The sequence below is a fragment of the Ambystoma mexicanum genome, chromosome 7q, assembly GCF_040938575.1.
Source record: "Ambystoma mexicanum isolate Mex_15411 chromosome 7q, UKY_AmexF1_1, whole genome shotgun sequence".
NCBI lineage: Eukaryota > Metazoa > Chordata > Amphibia > Caudata > Ambystomatidae > Ambystoma > Ambystoma mexicanum.
The window spans coordinates 409,953,614-409,970,173 of NC_090941.1; the positions used below are offsets into that span (position 1 = coordinate 409,953,614).

At 45.8% G+C, this 16,560-nt stretch overlaps 1 protein-coding gene across 7 annotated transcripts in view; it reads left to right on the forward strand.

Moving 5' to 3' along the window:
• The window catches only part of DIAPH3 (diaphanous related formin 3), a 2,562,783-nt gene that overhangs the window by 806,063 nt on the left and 1,740,160 nt on the right, over positions 1-16,560 (forward strand). For all 7 annotated transcript variants that reach the window (XM_069640497.1, XM_069640493.1, XM_069640496.1 and 4 more), the window contains one exon: positions 4,782-4,887. In XM_069640497.1, the coding sequence (XP_069496598.1) occupies positions 4,782-4,887 (106 nt within the window). The remainder of the gene's footprint in view (positions 1-4,781; positions 4,888-16,560) is intronic.

Consider the following 16,560-nt stretch of genomic DNA (forward strand, 5'->3'; position numbering starts at 1 on the left):
TACGCCGGAGAACTTGGTACATGCCAGAGCTACGGACTGGAAACAGTCGTCAAGAACAACGGAATACATCAAAGCCAGGCTGCATATGCCCCTGGATAAGGAGTTAGAGCGAGACTCTGGGCAGAATGCCCTCGCCCAGAGATACCGATACCAGGGAAAATGCCTCTGACCCCGGAATTAGACTCCAAAATGATCACCTTCCTAGGGAAGAATACTAAAGATCCAAGGAAAGGCATTGACTGTCCCTGGAGATCCTGCCAGGACGGGGTCCTGGACATTACTGGTCCCCTTGCAAAAATGATGGCCCTCACAGAAGCCGCTATTGAGACAGGCAACACCATCGACCCTGTAATCCTTTCAGGTTGGATCCAGCAGGGTACTTTGTTTGCTGGGGAACGCCAGCTGTACCATCTCCACCAAATGCCAGAAGGGCATCCTACAAAAAATTGATTACAAGCTGGGTGAAGTAGCAGACACTGAATCCACGGCAGCTGCTCAGGGTTTGCTATTCGGGGACCCATTTATGAAAGAAATGCCTAAATTCGTTGGCACCTTCACCACATTGGACAAGGCGAGGTATGCGCTGCTCCTCTGGCCGGTACTCTCTTGATAGAAAACCTTAACAGTCAAGGGCCCAGCGCTATGCCTGGCAAAACCGCTCGGATACCTTCGTCCCTTCAAGAGGGCGAGGCAGAGGTTGTGGCTGGAGGAGAGCTGCTAGATATCCAGGCGAACAGGTCAGTGTACCCATAACGGCACCAGCGCCGCAAACACCCATAGGAGGGAGATTAGCTCTCTTTGCGCATGCATGGGATTCCTTATTTGGGGGCACCTCGGTCAGGGACGCAGCTCGAGGCTTGCGCCTAGAATTCTTTGCTCAACCCTTTCAAGCGTGCCGGCCCACTCTGATAATAATGTCCAAAGCGGACATAGCAGCGCTAGACAGCAAATTCCTCAGTCTACATCAGAAACAGGCAATTCGCCCTCGCTTGAGCCAGGGCGCTTCCTTCAGCTCCATGTTCTTGGTTTGCAGAAAACAGAAGGTACGCCCAGTGATCAACCTCAAAACTCTGAACGATTTCATAATCTAACGCCATTTCAAGATGGAGGGGGATACACATGCTAAGAGACATCCTGAGACCAGGCGACTGGCGCATTCGCCTGGATCTCAAGGACGCTTACCTCGCAGTGCCCATACACCAGTCTCACGTGAATTATCTGAGAATCTCCTGGAAGGAGCAGGACTGGGAAGTGCACAAGCTTGCCTTTCGGGCTCTTCTCGGCACGTTGGGCGTTCACCAAGCTCCTATGGCCTGTGGTAGCGCATCTAAGAGAGCAAGGGGTCAGATTAATAATCTACCTGGACGACATAATTTTCATGACTCAGTCTCAGGCCTTGGTAGAACAGCAGGCCAAACTCGCCATAGATCTGTTACACAGCCTCGGCTTCATCATAAATTGGGAGAAATCGATTCGGTGTCCCTCCAGGAACCTAGAATTTCTAGGCTTCGTAGTGGATACGCAGACTTCGCAGCTCTGTCTCCCCGTGGCCAAGATTCATTCTACCCGTCGGGAAATTCTCATACTTCTGCAGAGGAACGTCATCTCTCTGAGATTTAGCTAGAGTGATAGGTCTCCTATCATCCTCCATTCAAGCAATATTTTCAGGTCATCTTTACTATCAAGAACTGCAGAGACTGAAAGGACAGCACCTCCGGCGCAGCCTGTCCTACTCTCAGCGTCTGACACTCTCTCGCCCCAGGTGAAAACGCAACTCATATGGTGGCTGTCGCATATGGAAGCCTGGAACGGCAGAGCTATCTTCGGGTCCACCCCAGATATTGTCATCGAGACAGACGCCAGTCGCTCTGGTTGGGATGCAAGATGCGGCACAGTTGCCACCGAGGGACCTGGTCACCTCAGGAGCTGGAATGCATATAAACTGCTTCAAGCTTCTGGTAGGCTTTTTTGCAGTGCACGCCTTTGCTAGAGACAGAGTGAGTTGCTGTATTTTGCTGAAGATGGACAACATTTCAGCGGTAAAATACATCAATCACCTAGGTGGCACCAAATCAAGACCTCTAGCAGAGCTAGCCAAAGACTTTTGGCACTTCTGTCTGGAACACCAGATCTCCGTCACAGCGGAATATCTCAGAAAAGTAGTGGCGGACTGGCACTTCCACCGATTACAGTGACTGTAAGCTCAACAGAAACCTCTTTCTCCTCCTCTAGGAAGTATGGGGCTCCATGTCCAGGGATCTTTTTGCCTCCCGCCTCAACACTCGGCTCCGAGAGTTTTACAGCTGGAGACCGGATCCAGTAGCAACAGCTACGTATGCCTTTCTGCAACACTGGACGGAGGGGGTTCTTTATGCCTTTCCCCCATTTACCATGATTGCGAGGACCCTGGCGAAGGCACATCAGGAGCGCTCGGAGCTAGTCCTCATAGCCCCAGTCTGGACATCTCAGACCTGGTAGCCACTTCTTCTGGAACTTTCCTTGGATTTTCCAATCCTTCTTCCCCAGTTTCCAGATCTGTTAATGGATCCGGTAGGACAACGTCGCCAGCTTCTCCTCAATGGGGTCTCTGACCCTAGCAGCCTGGAGAATTTCAGGGCAAGATGAAGAGTTCCAGGGATGTCTCAAAAGGCCATCAGTCTAATCGAGTAGAGCTGGGCTCTGGCTACCCTCAAGAGATAATCCAACTCCTGGAGCGCCTGGACCAGCTGGTGCCAGGGGCGAGACCTTCATCAGGTTTCAGCTCCTATAGAAGAAATTCTAAATTTCCTAGCCTCTTTAGTCTAGAGAGGTCTCGCCCATAGCACAGTCAATGCTTACCGCTCGGCAATTTCTGCGGGCCACAACCTCGTTGAAGGGGTCCCAGCAGGAGAGCATCACCTTGTTTGCAGATTACTCAAGGGTATTTGGCTTACGGTACCACCACCGTCCCGTTATGACAAGCTTTGGGATGTGAATAAGGTACTTAATCTTTTTCTTTCCTGGCCTCATAACAGAGTTATCCCGTAGGGCACTTTCAGGCAAGCTGACGACATTGCTCTGCTTGGTCTCCTGCAGGAGAGTCTCGGATGTCAGAGCTCTCGATCTAGCAGGTAGGACCTTTTCTCCCGATGGCATAGTGTTCCACATATCCAGAAGGTCAAAATGCAACTCCATGGTAATTTCTTACCCCGCCCTCAGAGAGCAACCCAAACTCTGCTTGGTCAAGTGCTTAAAGGTCTATGAAGAGTTAACTGCGCCTCTTAGAACCTCTCCTAACGGACAGCTATTAATGGCACTGCCCAAACCCCACAGAGCGGTTTCTGCTCCAACATTGGCACGCTGGGTGCCTTGGACACTGTCACAATCAGGAATAGATGCCGATCACTTTGGCGCCCACTCCGTGAGAGGAGCCATGGCTTCCAAAGCCTTTCAGGTCGGAGTCCGTCTAGAGGACATCATGAGAATGACTGATTGGGCAGTTGAGTCAATCTTCAAGCAATTCTACCTGAAACCGGTATAACCACCTGCATCGATTGGGGTAATTAAGCTTTAAACTAGCATAATGTGAGCCTCCGGTCTTGACAAAAAATAAAGATTTTCCATAATAACTTACAAGAAAGTCTTAATTCTATTAAAGTCACAGAGGCAAGCATTATCCCTCCCAGCGAGAGAAATGGCAGCGCAAGACAAGCTTGAGAGCAGTCGTAGTTAGCATTGTTTCGGGGGGTAATTGCCATTCTGCAGACTGTGTATCTCCAGAATAACACACTGATTTCTCTCCCACCCCCCCTCGCATAGGGTGACTAGGGTTGTCATACGCATCAAGTAACCTTGGTTATTTTTTCTTTTGCTTCACAGTGGCTACAGACAAGTCTGCTTGACCTCCGATCAGCTCGGATTCTCATGCCACAGACACCCTTAAGTTTCAGTTTAATTTTGATGGTGTATGGGCAGCCAAGTTCGCAGCCTCGAAAGAGGAAGTTACATCATGTTCAGGACTATTTGGAAAGGCAGCTGTATGCCTATTGGTGGACTGGTGTCACATGTTGGTGACCTGTTATGAACTCTAATCAGGCCTCCTGGGAAATTGAGTTTTTTGTTGCTTTCAGAGACATTTATGAAGAAGTTTTGTTGATATTTTATGGATATTTTGGTACACCTTTTGTCTTACATACTCTTTGCTCGCAGTCAGGTACATAAAATACCTGCTGCTAGGCTTTCTTTTGCATGTTTAATAAGAGAGAGAAGCATAATGCTCGCCTCCATGTCTTTAATAGAATTAAGACTTTCTTGTAAGTTATTATGGAAAGTCTTTATTCTTGCTAAGATTATGGCATTGTCCGCAAATAAAAGGTTGGCTATTGCAATTCAGGCACATCTGCATCACCCCAAACATGCAACTGTTACTCATTCGCTGAGTGAGAAAAGGCTTGTAGCCAACACGCAGCCCAGCCTGATTTTACGCAGACGGAGCGCCCTGCGATCTCTTCCTGCCCTCAAAACCTAAATCGAGCACATATTTTGTTTTGTACCAGCCAAATCTACAAACAAGACCCATTTGAAGCCTCAGACCTCTTTCTTGCCAGATCCTTTCACCCCATCTACTCAACCATCTGAGACATCCCTACTGCCACAGCACTCCCTCTATTTCCAACTGAATGTTCTGTAGATGATTTAAGCCCCTTGTTAATGTACATTTCTTTTAATATGTTATTCTGTAAACTTGTCATGCCCTTCTCTAGTTGAAGTCCCATAGTTTTGATTATTATTATTGTTTTTAGATTGGAGAAAGTATTGGAAGCGATTACCACAGCAGCTGAAGAGAGAAACATTGATCGATTCTCTCCCATTGTTGAAGGCCTTCACAATAACAGTGTCCAGTTGCAGGTTAGTTACTTTTCCTTTTTACACCATAGGACTATGTATTCATATATTTAATTACTTTGTAGAATTGACCTTTTAATTCTCTGCTTCTCAAAATGTTACTAACATGCCAATCAAATTAACATGAACAATTTACCTAGATGCAAGTACCCAAAAATATAAGGATGTGCCTTTGGAGAGGTTTATTTTGTAAAAATGTGTGGCATAAAACAGTGTTAAGGAGAGTAGATGTTGGTGTGATGAGGCCCCACTATTAATGAGTCAATCCCCAATTTCACTCTGTACAAAGAAAATGGGGCAGCTGGACTGAAAAAGGTAATAATGCTCCTCAGCGGAGTAAGACTCCAACTGCCTTATTTAATTCTAGTGATGGCTTGTGGGCCCCCAAATAAATGCAATGCCATACATAGGGAAATGCTATTACAGAGACTGATCTCATTTATTCTACATCGCATGTCTCAGGATTGCTGGGGAGGCTTAAACAGTTTTGATGGTAACGGTTTACTTCTTGCTGGTAGACTAGATAAGCTGGGTTGTATTGACACCAAAAGCTACTAGCAGTTACGTTTGATTCTCCAGGCAAACTGTTGCCATATAAACATTTCTAAGTGCCCCTAAAGCTGTGTGATTGGGAATGTGTTTAAAGGAGCATTAGGACAGATTTAGAAGACCTTTAAATGCAAAACTTGTTAGATCAAATGAACCAAAACTTTTGCATCCAGTGTGGTCGTTGGATGTGCAACATATTTTGTACTACTTCCTGAGTGACTTGCCACCCAGGAGCTGCTCTGAGTCTGCTAGTTGAATCTTTACGCAGATCTGTTGTGGGACAATCACCAGCCCCTCCCTTACCAGTTCACATCTTTAGTGCAGCTGCAATGGCCATGCCTAACCTCAAGGTTTGGGGCTATGCCCTGTGCTTATCAAGTCAGCACAACAGTTTAGAAAAGGGTTTTCAAAGAAAGTCTTGATTATAAGATTTAACCCAAAACTACATTGAATTGCTCCTTGTATTTTACTATATTAGAATAGTCTATGGGCAAAGCCAGCTCACGTAGTTGTTCGGTCAGAATCAGGAGACTGACAAGGAGGTGTTGTGGTGGAAGGGACTGTAGAATGCAGCTGGTGGAACTTGGAATGTGGGGAGGCTCTGGGTAGTCAGCTGGAGTTAGACATTAAATGAAGAAAGAGCTACGTGGTGTCCGGACGTCGGTATTAATGTGATAATTAATACATGTTTGAGCTAGAACACAACATTTGGCGACAAGGAGACAAATGACCCACAATACCAACTAAAAAGGTCCAGAGATATTGGCGGCCTGCAGAGGAGGCTGGTGAAGGCACATTCTGTGGAGGTGGCTGACGCGACGGCAGAGGTGGAGGAAACTGAAGCAGAAACCAGACTGAGGACAAACGAGCAACATGAGGAGGGGGTCGTGATTCAGCACAAGATACAGGAAAAGGAAACTGAAAAGAAAAACGCGTAAAGGCTGCTGAGAAAGGAAAGCAGAAATCGTGGAAACGGTAAAAGCTGCAGCAGAACTCGTATGTACATTCAAAATCCCAAAGATTAGAAGGATGTTCCGCAGTATTCTTAGTACAGTTTACAGTGATGCATGTATATTCAACTGTGAACAAAGGTGGCAAGCTGCCGTTCAAGAAAGGAATTTTTTTAAAAGATCTGAGGCTGCGACACTTACTAGAGCGCAAGGTCCAGGATTCGGAGACCGGTAATAGTCACCGCGTAGCCCCAGAAATTTAAAGGAAAGGACCTGATAACGTAAGAAAACATGCAGCCATATTTGTTTGGCTGAGAGAAATCACGAAGGTTGCCATAACAACGCGACAAGTGTAAATGAAAACGATTTAGAATGCTGCATCACAGATCTTATGAAATAAGCAAAAACAGAAATCCATCAAATTCCACAAACGCAGTAGTATTTGAGTGTGCACATTAACATCAACTTTCAAGCAAAGAAACCATAACAAAGTGCTACAATACGCATGATTAGCAGGAAATGCGGCGTGTCAGCACTTTCCTAACACAACGTTTCTTTTGATTCAACCCTTGAACAATAAACCGTGTCAACATGAAACAAAGTAGTTAAAGCCACGGCCACACAAACTGAAGATAAAAGTAAAGATACTAACAAATTACAGTGACTCAGCAAATAAAGACCCAAAGACTATAGATGAAGAATCACAGGGTGAGAATGAAGAAGAGCTGTGTGTTAGTACCCCAGGTGTTAGTACTCCTGGAAATTCTGGGCATTCCTCGCTGTTGCATTTACAGGGTCTGGATTCTCAGGGAACATCATCTGTGCATGGTCCGCCCCAGAGCCCTCCGCAAACCTTCACGCTTGATTGAGCAAATATAGATATGGACTTAATAGGCATATGAACTTAAATAAGTAAGGGGGGCTGTTGTAGTGTAAGAGAATGTAGAATGCAATTGGTGGAACTTGGGATGTGGGGAGGCTCTGGGTAGTCAGTTGGAGCCAGACATTAAATGAAGAAAGAGTTACGTGGTGTCCTGGCGTCGTTATTAATGTGATAACTAATACCTGTGTGAGCTAGAACACAAACACAACAGGAGGCATGATTTTCACAAGTTTTATTCTCTATTCAAATATAGACGACCTAGTCTTTTCGTAAGGCTGTGTTACTAATCCTTACTGTATATAGAAGAAAGTCAAAAGAAGTGCTTGTCAAGATACCTAAATAGAAATATAGTCATTAGACAATATTGTTAAGGGCTTTATTGGTGATGTCGGTATGTCGCCATTCAATCCCTTGAAACTTTCTTGTTACAAGCGATATCTCAGCCAAATTTGGCCCCTTTTTTTCCCACATTTAAGCGGTCATACCGCGACCAAGGAATCCTAGTTTGCTACAGGGGGGGTGAGGGAAAATAACCAAAAATAACCAAAAAAAGGATTTTTTTCTCTCCAGAAAATGCCAATGAAATGATGTACAAAGAAGCTTGTGGTTTTTTCCTTGTAAGAGCTAAGAACAAATAGTTTGCTGTGCTGAATTCGCCATTTTCCAGGCTTTCAAGAACAGGTTGAGTGGAAACCAAAACAAAACATATTTTGATATGGTTACCAGCCATTTTGTGAGAGGCAGGCAAACAGTAGCCACACAACCTATCTTCAGTTTGTGTGGCCGTGGCTTTAACTACATTGTTTCCTGTTGACAGTTTATTGTTCAAGGGTTGAATCAAAAGAAACGTTGTTAGGAAAGTGCTGACACACTGAGTTTCCTGCTAATCATGCGTATTGTAGCACTTTGTTATGGTTTTTTTGCTTTAAAGTTGATGTTAATGTGCACACTCAAATACTACTGCGTTTGTGGCATTTGATGGATTTCTGTTTTTGCTTATTTCATAACATCTGTGATGCAGCATTCTAAATCGTTTTCATTTACACTTGTCGCGTTATGGCATCCTTCGTGATGTCTCTCAGCCAAACAAATATGGCTGCATGTTTTCTTACGTTATCGGGTCCTTTCTTTTAAATTTCTGTGGCTACGCGGTGACTATTACCGGTCTCGGAATCCTGGACCAAGGCCAAGGACATCACCTGTGACTACCCCGAAGCTCCGGCTGGCCTGCGTTACAGCTTCTCCCTCCAGCAAAGGTTGGGAACGCTGCCAGGACTCCCTGCACTCCCTGCTGGGCTTGGAGATGGTCAAATCACATGGAAGACAGTCGCCCAAGGCCAGGGACATTACCCCCAACTTTCCTGGAGCTCTGGCTGGCCTGCGTTACAGCTTCTGCATCCGGGAAAGGTTGGGGACCCTGCTAGGGCTCCTTGGAACCGATGCTGGGCTTGGGGATGGTGAAACCACATGGGGGACACCTGCCCAAGGCCAGGGGCATGGCCCTTGACCATCCTGGAGAGCTGGCTGGGCTGTGTAACAGAAGTTCCCTTGGGGGAGGGAAGGGGACCCTGCCGGGGGGGTCCCTGGAGCTGCAGCTGTGCTTGGGGATGGTAAATGGATGTCCAAGGCTGGTACATCACCTCCAACCATCCTAGAGTTCTAGCTGGGTTACGTTACAGCTTTTCCCTTCGGGGAGGTATTGACACACTGCCGGGACTCCCTGGTGGTGAAAAGCTGGAACACAGGATAGCAAGAACTCCAGGACGGTTGGAGGTGATCTGGCCATGGGCATCCATTTCCCATTTGGGTGTACCGACCCCAAGCACAGCAGCAGCGCCAAGGAGTCCCTGGCAGGGTTCCCTTCCCTCCCAAGGGGGAAATTCTGTAACGCAGCCCAGCCAGCTCTCCAGGATGGGCGGGGGTGATGTCTCCTCTCATAACGTTGCAACTGCTTGTGTAGAAAAAACTGTAAACAAAACAAAAAACATTTGTTACCTATGGTCACCCCGGCAAAAACAAATCATAACTACTACTCTCCGATCACGGCCTCCCTTTCAAGCCATCGCTGGTGGGTTACTGACCCTCATCCCCCCCCCCCATTTAAAACACATTTGCCCCTTCCTAGGAGCAGTTTGCAATCTGCCCCCAGGGAGGGCTACATGAGAGCCCCCCCCATCCATTTGGGGTGGGGGGCAGGGCCACCCCCTTTTCATTATATATGTCACTGGTGGTTTAGGGTGCCCCCCAACCAAATCTAAATTTATTAAGTTTATTTCTTTTTTGGCCCCTTCCTTGGGTGCAGGTGGGCCACCCACTTTCATTGTAGCAAAATTCCTGGTGGTCTAGTGGCCCCCACCCCCACGCAAATCTAACTTACCTTTCATTTTCGCTGCTGCTGTGAAAATTCCTTTGTTTCATGTCGGCATGCATTACGCACGCCGATGTGACACTGGAGGAAATCCAGCCCCCGGACCATGAGGAAGCTCCCCCTCACATAGCCCAGGGGTTGGATTTCAGTTTTGTGCGATCCCTACAAACAAAGTGCCAAAAAGGACAAGCTATCTAGTCCTTGGCAACACTGAGGTAATTTCAAGGACGAGATGGCTCGTCCTTGGCACTTTAGGGGTGAAAAGGAGAAGAAAAAACCGCCAAGACATTATTTAGGTCATTGCCCGAATATTTTGTGCCTGCTGGCTTTTTTTTTTTGCATAGTCCCTTGCCTATGTGAACAGTCCCAAGTGTGCCGTTTATGTACTTCGGGAGTGTCGTCCCGGGCTCCAGAGGTGTCTTTCTGTCTCTCTCTCAAATCTCTCTCTCCCCACATCCGGGGCTGCTCTCCTTCTCTCTCCCAACTTTGGGGTTGGTTGGCTTTCTCCCCACACCTGAGCTTGTCTCGGTCTCTTTCCCCACTCTCGGAATACTCCATACTTCCCCACTTTGCTTACCGTGACTTTGAGAGGAAGGACCACCAGATCCCACCCCAGGTAATTTAAAGCCTTAGGCCTAACTTGTTTCCCAGAGCCTCCAAACCCTTAAGTTCTGACCTCCCATCTCCTTCACCTCCCAAATCTCCCCCAGCCTGCCTTCCCCAGACCCGAATTGGTGCTGCTGGGCAGCATCACGAGGCCCAGAACAGCATTCTTCTTGGACCCTCCCAGGGCAGCCTGGCCCGGACAGCGGCTGAATGCCAGAGGATAAGGGCAATTCCCGGTTTGCCTGGCTCCCAGCCCAGGGGACTACAGAGAAGAAGGTAAGGGATGTCACAATATTCTGACTTTTAAAATGTTTCCACTATAAATTCTCGATTTTTAATTTTGCTCCTTTAGAAATTTGCAACTGAAGTTTTGCCACTTGTGGCAAACCAGATGAAGGAGGTTGGACTCAAGGATGACTGTTTCAAGGGTGATAATTAAATTAAAAAGAAAAGGCCTATCTATCCCCACTGGTAATGGGGATTTTCCCTACCTACAAAACTAAGCTAAGGGTGCTCGTCTATCAAAATAAAAAGATGGCCCTCCACCCAAACCGAATTGCTATCTGGCCCTACCACTGTGGAAAAAACAAGATACAAATATAGGCCAAAACAATAGCCTCTCAGCTTAGACTTTGTCCTGCCAATTGTCCTTTGGATCTCTTTCTGTAGATGGTTTTAGTTCATAGAACTAGTTCAGAAAACAAACGTTCTCAGCTCTCCTGTTAGCCTCCTCCATTAGGCTTGTAAGGCCCAAAATAAATGAACTGTCTCCATTTTGTTTCATGGAGGAATGTCTTTATTCATTTGCCACCGCCTTGGCCCGTCTCTATCAATCAAATGTGTCAACTTCTTTGCATGGAGGAATGCTCACTTCTTTCTTTTCCATGACCAGTTGATCGCTAATGGTTTTGTATCTTGAACAGGTTGATTGAATCCTTCAGGTTCCCTTCTTATGATTGTACCAATGCCCCTTATTTCTCAAGGACTGTCCAGGACCTTCTTGCTTTCAAGATTCTGTAACCTCGCTGGTTGAGTATGTGCGCTTCTTGCCAAGATTCAATACTCTAGTTTCTAGGACTCCTTTAACCCTCCTTGTCAGCTTCATTCTCTTTATTGGTTATCATTGACCTCCCTCCAACCTGGGCAAACCTGGAGCCTTCTATGCCTTCGAGTGTTCGCCAGTGGGATGGCGTTCTAACAGGGATGTTATCGTTTGGCCTTCTACACAGTGTTGCTGGCATGTAAGTCATGGTCAGCCACCAGCTAAAACGGTCCTTCCGTTCCTGTCCCTTCTCTGCTTCTGCACGATTAAGCAGTCTCTGTGGCTCTCGTGTTCTAATGGGAGGATTTGTTCCTCAATTCTGTCCTGGCCTTGACAGTTTCCCATGTCCCAGACGCACCAGGGTTGCAGCATGGTCACACCACGAGGTAAGACGGTCCCTGTCTCTTACTTTGTTGTATCGCCCTTATTGGTGTCTGCTTCCGATGTCTCTGCCTTCTCTCTGTATATCTCCACGCTACTGCTGGCTCAGCAGTGTAGCGTGGCTCCGCTCCTCCAGAGCATCGTTACGTCGGAGGCTCACCTCTGCGTAGGATTCTTCCTCCTCTGTTGAAGGTTCCCTGTCCCTTTTTAAAGCAACACGCCTGTTTTGAAGTATGGCGGCAAGAATAGTCAGTTGTCGAGTTCAAGGCAATGTCAATATTGCCCCTTGAGTCATGGATGTAAAAGCAATGTCGGTATTTAGTGGATGCAACACAGAAGAGACCTCAGTCTCTTCTATACCCATATATGAGGAAAGAGTATTCTTCATAGGTATTTTTATAGGCATTTCCTTTTAGTAACGGGAGTCCTTGTCCCCTAGAGGGGAATCACTCCCAGTGAGGTCCTGCTTACCCTGATGACTAGGGAGGGTTTTGCTTAGCAGGCTCACTTCTGTAGTCTCAAAGGGAGTTGTTCCTCCTGGGAAGAAATGATGAATTGTCCTAATTCATCACACACTGTAAAGTCTTGCCACTTTGAATTTAGCTGCTTTAGCATTTTTGCCCCTTTGAGGCTTTGCCGCTTTTGTTGCTTTTAGATTTTGCCACTGGGTGGGGTGCTGTTCTTCTTTTTTTTTTCTTCACTTTTAATCGTGCCACCCTGAACTTTGCTGCTTAGTACTTTGCCATTGTGAATTCTGAGGTTACCCCCAACCAATAGACTTTGCAACTGCGAGGCATCCACTACAGAGAGTCTTTTGCCACTGTGAACCCATTGCCATCATTGGGCCTTGACAGTATAAATGTCTGGCACCTTGAGCCTCCTGCCACGGTGAGGCGTTCAACACTGTGAGGTTCCACCATTACACGGTTTTCTCTGAAGACCCACCACTGTGAGGACTTGCCACTCTGAGAATGTGCCATTTTGAGACGTCACCACTACAAGCTTTATCATTGTGAGCCCTCCGTCACAGAGACTCAGCAACAGTGACCTTCTCCCCCCCTCCTCTGATTCTCTGTCCCCCCCCTCCGATTCTCTGTCCCCCTCTCCAACTCTGTACCCTGTGAGGGGTCAGAAGTAAGACTCTGACACAACAGTGGCATGTTCGTAGTCAGAAACCTTTTTTGTATAAAAAGGGTTGGTAGAATGTGCCTGTCCCTCAAACTAAGGGGGGTTTCCCTGCCTCTAAGAAAACAAATGAAATTGTCGGAATGTTCAAATTATAAAGCCCGTCTGTATTGCCTCAAAAAGCCTACTTCTGTCCCTAACACTAACAACATAAATCAACTGTGCAAGGATGATCTCTTCATAAAGCAAAAACATTCTTTGTGGATCCAAGTAACAGAAGTGGTGTTCTCCTTTTGAGGCCCCTCAGGCGTGTTCTTCCTTCTGCAAACGTCAATAGGCAGTTCACAAGAATATCCTCCTTGTGTATCTCCTATTTATCCTACCAACTTGGTGTATCCCCTTTGCCAAGTGTAGGATTTGTTGCATTGTACTTTCTTCTCTTATTTTGAGTTCAGGTCCCAGACTCGCAACATTCAATATGGTTTGGTATACTTTCCTGCCAAGCCTTCGTCCTCTCATGGACTATCCATCTATGGATGTGAGACCCAGACTTGTAATATTCAGTTTCTTGGTTTACTCTCCTGTGAAATAACAGTTCCAACATGGGCTCTCTCTTTGGGTATGGGTTCCAGACTCGTGATATTTTGGTTTTGTTTCAGTTTCTCATATGGGTGTGTGTCTCAGACTCACAAAGTTTGGATGGACTTTTGTTTCTGGCTTTCAACTGAGTGCATGTCTCAGACTTGCACTCGGTTTCCCAGGCTTCCAGAACCCTTTCTGTTGCCTCGGCCTTTAGCCCTTGGCTCCCCTGGATATCCCACACCACTCGGGTAATCCACTTACCTGTTTCCAGTGGGAAGCAGAGTGACTGCAGCTTCTCTGGAGGCTCTGATCAGGTTCAGGGCTTTATCGTGGTCGGCAGCAGTTTGCCTGACGTCTGATTTTCATGGTGGCTCACCTTCTCTGCTGGTTGCTTCACCAGTGTTCGGGATGCCCAGAGGTTCCAGACGGCAAAAATGCGAGCAGTCCCAGCTTCTGGGACCTTGCTCTCCTTATCCTCTTCCTCTGCTTCCCTCGGGCTAGCTCTGGTCCTGCTGGCCGCGGCATGGCTTGCCCATTTCCTCTTTGGAGTATTCCCTCTCTTGTATCTCCGCTGTCTATTTAAACTACTGCATTGGGAAAGGGAGTAGCTTTGGTCCAATCATGTTAATTGGAAGTCTAGAACGCTCTTTCTGCTTTTAGATAGTGATCCTTGGACTCCTGATCATCATCTTCTCAGTGCGTGTCATAGTCAGATGTAACAGACTTTGCATTCTCTAGGGTTTGAAGTTTGTAAAGTATATTAGATTGACTAACCTGACTATAACTGATATTGGCTTTGTCACAAGAAGGGAGGGGAGGATTGAGCATTGTACAAGGATTTAGGGGTACTAATGCACGGGCATACCACATTCTCTGAAAATAGTCCCTAATCGTCCTCCCACGGCGCACCACTCCCAGTGGAACTATTGTCCTGTGGACGCAACACCATGGCCCCATGGGAATGCCCCCCCCCCTTTCCAGGGGACAAGGGATGTCATCCTCCGATTCGTCATACACCCCTCCGATTCTGTGTCCCCCTGCCTCCGATTCTGTGTCCCCCTGCCTCCGATTCTGTGTCCCCCTGCCTCCGGTTCTGTGTCCCCCTGCCTCCGGTTCTCTGTCCCCCTGCCTCCGGTTCTCTGTCCCCCCTTTTCTCTGTCCTCCTGCAATATTGTGTGCACCCCAGCGATAATTTGTCCCTGCAACATTGTGACCTTTAATGTCGCCCCCCCATCCTACTCGAATCCCTCTCATCCTTTGTTGGAACAGCTTAAACAAATACGGCTCAAACAAGTGTTGCCCACTGAAACGCCAAGCAACAAGGAATAACCTATAACCCATAAACATCACGTGTTAAACAGTGGAGAACTGGACAACCCTCCAGGAAAGACCTGAACCACTAACCGAACTGAAAATAAACCCTTAGTAAAACAAGAAACCCACACCTTAAACAACAAGGGTGCGACCAAATAAAAATCTCAAATAATTCCTCATACTGGGAAATAACGACGCGCAAGAAGGAACCAAAAAGAACAATCCAGGCGGAAGAAAAATCATCTCATCTCACCCCACCAAAGAGCAAACTAACATAAAGAAACAATAGACCTAACTGCCCCCTGGATGAAAGCCGTTTTGCCAGAATACGACCAAAATCACTTTTATTTTTATTTAATTGGTTGAAATTAAACAACCTTTCAATTATTAATGCATCAATACAATTTGGACATGATAAAACAATCAACGAAATACAGTCAGTAAACAAAAGAAAGAAAACATGGAAAAATCAGTCAGAGGATTTGGGAGATAAGGCGAAAGCATAAAAACAAAAAAGAAAGACAATAAGTTATATTACCATTACCATCCAAATCAACTCTAGTATTACTAAAGTAGAGGGTTAAACAACCATTTACAATCTTTACAAAAGACTGTACAACTATAGGGCAATGTGCAGTAGGATACAATATACAGAAACAAAACAATAAAGTTTTCCAATTTCACAATATATCTAGTGCTCCTCACTCTTAATAATCATTCCCTCTGTTGTTCTCCAAGCTCTTTCACAGTCAATATTATTTTCCCATTAGTCATGTTCAAACCTTCCAGTAATCTGATCATGGCTAGTCTAACAGTAGTACGTTCAGTTGCAAAAATGAATTCCCAAAGCTTGGAAGCCGTTACAATTTCTATATCATTAACCCATTATTTCAAATTTAAAATGCGGCCATCACTGAGCAGAGGATATTCAGTGAGAAATTGTCTTATTGTCTCTGGCTGGTTTGTTACATTAGAAAATATACAACAGTTCTCTTTTCCTGTGATCAGACCATGTCTTGCATTAATATCTCTGCAAGGCCATAAATTAACTCTAAACCTTATAAAGGAACTTCTAAATTTTGGCGATGGACCTTTCACAAGATAAGTAGCTACAGAGTGAAGTATTTTCGGTTTGAAGGGGTTAGATACAAAATCCACATAAGTAGCACACTTCTCCTGCATACTTATCCAATCATAATCCTGCATTTTAGTCTTTGTTTTAGTACGGTTATTTAACAACAAATCTGTTGAAACATCGGCAATTAATAAGGCCCCATCACCTGCTAAGCGCCATGACATTGGGAAGCTTTGAGTTGAATTCAACATAGTCAACAAGTCGTCCTAGTATAGTCTGATTTTATTTTTTATGCCATAAGACATTTTCTATAGCTTCAAGGTATAGATTGCATGCAAATAAATCTTTGCATCTCGTGCAAACTATGAACCTTCCACCTGCTCGCCCAACCAACCAACCACCCACAAACAACCCAAACACATAAGGAGGGAGGCAGAAAACACAACGGACAGACCTGAAATGCACAGAAGAAGCACAAGTGAATTCAAACAAATTTCATCACAAAAAACTGGCGAATCAACATGATCAGACGGACAACTCCAAAGAACACATCAAGCCAAAATGCAATCTTTTAGATCTACTCAACGATGAAATGGAAGCAACACAACTCAATGCAGAATCCTAAAGGAAAGACAACCCAACAAATGAAATTACGAACCCCACCTTCAAAGGACAAACAAAACACGGAAAACAAAAAGATTCATTGCAACCTGGCAATACCAGATCAATGTAAAAACACACAACAGAGTTATAAACAAACTCCTCAGTGATGGAGGAATAGACACCCTATTCCTCACTGAC